The sequence below is a fragment of the Medicago sativa genome, chromosome 3 (genome assembly GCF_051527215.1).
Source record: "Medicago sativa cultivar Bolivia chromosome 3, Bolivia_mono, whole genome shotgun sequence".
Lineage (NCBI taxonomy): Eukaryota > Viridiplantae > Streptophyta > Magnoliopsida > Fabales > Fabaceae > Medicago > Medicago sativa.
Genome location: NC_140751.1, coordinates 46,494,255 through 46,500,471, shown reverse-complemented (window position 1 = coordinate 46,500,471; position 6,217 = coordinate 46,494,255). Strand labels below are relative to the sequence as shown.

The 6,217-nt window shown below is 33.4% G+C and overlaps 1 protein-coding gene across 1 annotated transcript; it reads right to left on the bottom strand.

Moving 5' to 3' along the window:
- Positions 1 to 1,462: 1,462 nt before the first annotated feature.
- On the bottom strand, positions 1,463 to 4,974 carry LOC146937768 (GDSL esterase/lipase At4g10955-like). Its single transcript, XM_085751907.1, has 2 exons — positions 4,618 to 4,974; positions 1,463 to 2,723 (listed from the first exon to the last, which is right to left on the bottom strand). The coding sequence occupies exons 1-2, from the start codon at positions 4,800 to 4,802 to the stop codon at positions 1,667 to 1,669; spliced, it is 1,242 nt and encodes a 413-aa protein (XP_085608033.1). The 5' UTR covers positions 4,803 to 4,974; the 3' UTR covers positions 1,463 to 1,666.
- Positions 4,975 to 6,217: the final 1,243 nt, after the last annotated feature.

Genomic DNA, 6,217 nt, shown 5'->3' with positions numbered 1-6,217 from the left:
AGAAATAGATTGGAATATATATATGGCTCAAAACCTCACCGGTTATGCTACATAATTGTAGTGGTGACTTTTTCTGATTATCTTCCGCAGTAAGCTCCAATAGTTATCGTGCTTTTGAACTTTGGAAGTAAGCTAGCCCTCTGCTGACAATGTTTGGAACAATTCTCCAAGACTAAAACAAAATTTATGATTTTTGAAAAGGAAAGTTATGCAATCCATGTAAAAACAACCAGCCTAGTTGCGAGTTAGCAACAAGTAATAGAAATAAATTGTGAGAAAGATTGGCTATGTAAAATAAATGACTGAAATTAAAAATTACTAGAAAAATAAAGAAATGGGTTGCCTCCCATTCAGCGCTTGTTTAGCATCTCGAGCTTGACGCATGTGTCTAAGTTGAGGTTAGGAACCCCAATCCTCCAGGTTCCATGTTAAATCACGCCCAGATATGCTTCCCAAAATGACGAACACAACTCAAAACAAGCAAAATCTAGAAAGGTTAGATGATATGTTACTTGATTTTTAACGTTTGATACACGTAGAAACTTGCTTTCTGACGATTTTCAATGATCTCAACTCAAGATTTTGCTCCAAATTTTCGCACTTTTTGAATTTTTGGAGGTGAAAAGGGAAAGAAATGTGTGTTGAATTGTGGAACTGCTGGATTTTGTCCCAAAACAGTATTGCATCTCAACGTGACTTAACTCACGAAATAAGGCGAACGTGACTTAAGTCATGTGGGGGTATTTTCGTCAGTTTGTATGGGAATGAGCAATTTTGTAGGGGAGTAGAGCAATTTTCAAAAATTTACACACAAAATTGATTCCGTGAACTTATTTAAGTTGGTAAAGATATTCCATATTGCATTATCCAGAAGTCAAGGTTCAAACTCTAAATTCTCTACTTATTTATTTTAATGGTGAATTTTTAATTACTATACTATTTGGAAAAAAAAAAAATTATTGCTACATAAAAAAACTGTGATAAAGGCTTGAGCCTTGGGTGGGAGTGGTTACTATTTTGCTGCCTATATGATTTGCAAAAGAGGGAACATTGTGCAAGGTAAAGCAAAGTTAACTCACGAAGGAGTATTTTTGGAATTTTAGTTGGGAATGAGCAAAATGTGTTGGATAAAGAGCAGAATTCTCCGAATAATGTTCTATTTAAGATTCAAACTCTTACTTTCAATTGATTTGTTCTTAAGTGAAGCTCGTTGACTCTAACTACATGATTAATTACAATTAGTTCTTATGTTCTGCTCGAACATCTTTTTTTATATAGAATCTATTATTGTAAAAAGTTTTCGACAAAATTTTACACTTTTGTCAACCGGCCAGTTTTTCTCACATCCCTGGACTAATTTTCCAAAATCTTCACCAGTTGGAGAAGAAAATGCTTTCAGTTCATAATTTTTTTACACTAACATGTAAAAAAGCCAACATACCTTAGTTAAAAAGAAAACATGTAATAAAAAAAAATGTAACACATATCCTTTTCTTGGTTTGAAACATTAGAGCTGCAATTACAGAAGAATGACTTGCATATTTTTATAAGATCAAAGACTCCAACTTGTCCAAAAAAATAAAAATAAGAAAGTTAAACAAGGTATCAACACAAGCAAATAGGTATATAAAGAATTCATTTTGAAACCAATGAGAGCAAGACCTTATTATTTACTAGCCTTTCCCTGCAATACTTGAGAAGAATTACCACTACCACTACCACCTGTATACAAAGATTTAAGCTGTCTGCTTATGAGTTTACTAGTATGAATAGTCTGCTGAAGCTGTGAATCATTAGACCACCATTGTTCAATTCCATGAGCTTCATGAAACTTCTGCTTTTCCTTATTCACAACAAACACCTTTGCAGCAACATGACAACCATTATTATTTGGACCGACATTCTCCTTGTTATTATCACCACCATCATCTTTCTCATTTGATCTATCAGGTTCATCATTATAAGAACAACATATATAGTCACTATTGTTCACATAGAGATGAGGAACCCATTTTCCAACACCAAAATTATGATTCTTCAAGCTAGTTAACCATGGCATCCAACTCTTCTTGTTGTTGTTTCCATCGTTGTTGATATTATCAACTCCTTCGCTGCTTGAAGGAAGCATTGATTTGATTCTCTTCCAAGCTAACTCGGCTTTTTCTCCAATGTTTCTTAGACTCATAGCAATTGAAACAGAAGGCGGGTTGAATAAATGTGTTTCTACATAGATACCTTCTTTTGCTAACGATTTTCCAACTTGAAGTGCAAAACCAGCTCCTAATGAATTTCCTGCTACACAAACATTGCTACTTCCATATGCATCAGACACTGATTTTAGTGTCTCTAAAGCTACATTGAACCTTACAGAACCTTTTAGGCTTTCCCAAGCGAGGAACCGAAGGTCATCTTGGATGTCTCTTCGCATTGTGTGGCTTTTGAGTAATGTTCCTCTTAGTGCTAAAACGGCTTTTGGTGCACCACTTGGTCTGATCAGTACTAAATCGGACATCGCTGCAGATCTGTCCCATTCGAGTATTGCACCGAAAATTGAACCGTCTCTTTCGTCTATAAGTGTTTTTGTTAGCTTGTACTTGAAGGGAATCCACCAATTTGGAGCTAGAGCATTTTCTGGTGTTCGTTTCTCTTGTCGATCAAGTTCAAGCAAGTACACTGCCTGTATAAAACAAGCAATGACAGTTCTCTTGTAGTTTGGATCCTTCCTGCATGCAACAAAATTGGTATCAGTAATTATATGAAGTTCTAGTAAAGGTTGGAGGATTCTCAATCAGGTTCAACAAGAACGAAAATGAAAAACTAGGGACCTCTTGCTGAAAATATTAGAGACATGGTCCTCTCTCAAACAATATTATAAAACCCATACTGATAATACAGTCAAATAAGGTATTAAATCAATAGATGATCACTAGTCAAACCAATAAGTTACAATTGTATAAAGGTGATGCAAACTGAAATAATTGTTAAAATTTGCATCCTTCTATGTTTCCTTCACACTTCAGATTGAAGCGTGTTTGGTGTGTGTTAGTGTCCGACACCAACACAATACTAACACAAGTGCACAAAGTAGAAGGAAGCATATGAAAAATAGAAGACTCTGGCTGGGGTTAGTAGTAACACGATCCTATCAGACAATGTTAAACTCATATCCATAATCAACTCAATTATGCTATTGATTATTGACTCAATGAGTCACTGGTCGAACCAATAAATTACAAATGTATAAAATTGATGCAAAACATAAATAATTGAAAGCTGGTTCAACTAGTTTCATTGATTTAACCAGCAAAATCAAACTCGTTTCCACAGGTCCAGATGCATTTCCGATTGACATGGTGACCGACCGATTTTGGAGTTAGTAGTAACACGATCCTATCAGACAATGTTAAACTCATATCCATAATCAACTCAATTATGCTATTGATTATTGACTCAATGAGTCACTGGTTGAACCAATAAATTACAAATGTATAAAATTGATGCAAAACTTAAATAATTGAATGCTGGTTCAACTAGTTTCATTGATTTAACCAGGAAAATCAAACTCATTTCCACAGGTCCAGATGCATTTCCGATTGACATGGTGACTCTGACCGATTTTTGGTCTAACGACTAATCCTAGGTAGCATTGACTCGGCAACAGCATATGTAGTTATGTGCCCATTTCAATTTTCTTAAATTATGTTCCATGTCTAAGTGTTAGTATCGTGTCTGGTTTGTGTCCGTGTTCATAGGTCTAATCAGCCAGTTGAAGCAGGTTTTTATAACATTGATTTCATGAAATTCGAATGTCTTTTATGTCAATCTCAATTTAAATAATCAAAAATTCATATCAAAACTAAACAGGGAATTGAGAAAATCCATGATATTAATGGCCAATGCTCCAAATCAGGATCCCCAAATTTCGATCCCAATTACAAAACAATTAAGGAAATAAATAAATTGGGAATCAGAATATATTATCCAAAGCCTGTAGTTAAATTAATGAAGCTATTATCTAAAAAATAGTTTAAATCACAAAGATTCCAGAAACTCATCAAAAAATTATCTATCATAAACTATGAAGCACGAACACTCCTCAGATCAACATGACACATGACACAGACAAATAAAATTACACTGAATAATGTTATTTACTCAAATTATTAGCGGTGTAGACATGTCTGTGTCCGTGTCGTGTCCGGTGTATCCGTGCTTCATAGGTCATAAACTTAAATCTTAAAACCTCAAACCTAAAAATCCATAGTTCCGTCAATCAAAAACCTCAAATCTGAAAACCCAATATTTTCTGAAAACGGATCAAACTAAAAACGTTATAAAGTGAATGAACCCTAAATTTAAATTCAAAATTCTAAACAAACCCATTTAGAAACTAACTTAAATTCTCAAAACCCATTTTCTCAAATTTTCACCAAACCCTAAACCCTTCAAAAAAGTACCAAACCAAAAGATAGTTCACACTCTGTTCATCCATTTCAAATAAAACCAAATTTTAAATTCACTCAAAATTTCAAAAAATAGAAACAAACCCACATAACAAAAACCAAAATTTTCATCAAATCAAATCAAACAAAAGCTACAAATAAAAAGGGTACTCACCAGCTAGAACTAATGAGATCTCTCCAATTAAGATTAACCAAATTCCTTGGACCAGACACGTGAAATGCATAAGGATGATGAGCTTCTCCTTCTTCTCCTTGCTTTTCAACCACAACAACCTTTTCCTCTTCCAGTTCTTTTACTTCTTCTTCCTTTGTTGTTGTGATTTCCATGTTCGTGTTCATGTTGTTGTTAAGGTTTCGGAATTGTTGTGTTTTTTTAAGAAAGAGATTATTGTGTTTGAAATTTGAAGAGGAAAGAGCGGAAGTGAAGGTTGTTTTAGATTATTTCCTTTGTGGGAACTAGCTTCGTTAAATTGATTTTGAAAGAATAATTAATTATAATTAATTTTAAACTGACGTCATTTGGAACTGTTTAGTTATTTGAATCTCGGGTATGTACAACGGTCATATTCCCTATAATGTCTCGGAGTCTTTTTTTTTGTATTTAATATATTGAGAATTGAAATGTTTCAATTTTTTTTTGACAAAAAATGTTTCACTTTTTTAAATAACACTTACTTAATTTAGAATATTTAAAAAGTGCTCTGGAGCATTCCTTAGACCATATGCAATGGAGTAGTTGAAAGTCAGGCTAAACATGTTGAATCATTGCAAGAGGGTGTTGAAAATGATAGAAAAATGATGTGGAGGTGAGAGGAGATGAAAGAAATAAACATGTTGAAATCCGACACGCTGGGGACACGTGACGCATTCCAATTTGCGCAAGCTGGCGCGTGAGATGCACGCGCCGACAGGGCGCCTGAGGCGTCAGTAGCTGCAGAGAGAGAAAGATAATTGGATAAAGACAGGGCACGTGGCGCGTTTCGATTGACTGCTTAGATTTTTATCATCTTAATAATTTGAACTCAATTATTTCATTGCAAATATTTTTTTTAAATTTTTTTTTCTTACCAAAATTCATGATTTTTTTTTGTCTATAAATAAAGACTTGGTTCATTTGATTTGGACACAGAAAAAAAAAACCAAGTTTTTCACTATCTTAATCTTATTATTAGCTTTCTATTAGTTTTCCTTTTGAAGTTTTAGTCTTTTTTTTAGTGAAATGGATCCCAATAATAATCATTTCAACACCCAAAATTCTTCTGATTACTCATTTAGCTACCAAAATCCCAACAATTATCAACATCCAAATCAATTTTCCAACCAACGTCCTCAAAACATGCCTAATTTTGGTTTTACATCAAATTTCAACAACCCGCTCGCTTGTTCCATCTAATTGTTCTAGGACAACAAGCTAGTTAGAAATCCTTTATTTTTTGGACTAAACGCTCTTCTGATTTTGGAAAAAAAAATATCTTTATCAATATACTCTTTCTTCTACACATTTATTGCTACCCCATAACATAATGGAGAATAGCTAATAATTAGGACTCATAACAAAAATCTTAAATCCATTCGTTGGAAAAACTTTTTCCACAGTAAGCACTAACCCATCCTCTGTTCAATCCTTTAATCCATATTATAAATTTTGTTTTTACAAAAAACAAAAAAATAATTTGTTAAGTGTTTTTTAATTTAATTATAATCGATAATTGTAATTTTATGTAATTATAAAAACAAAAATATAAAATTAAATA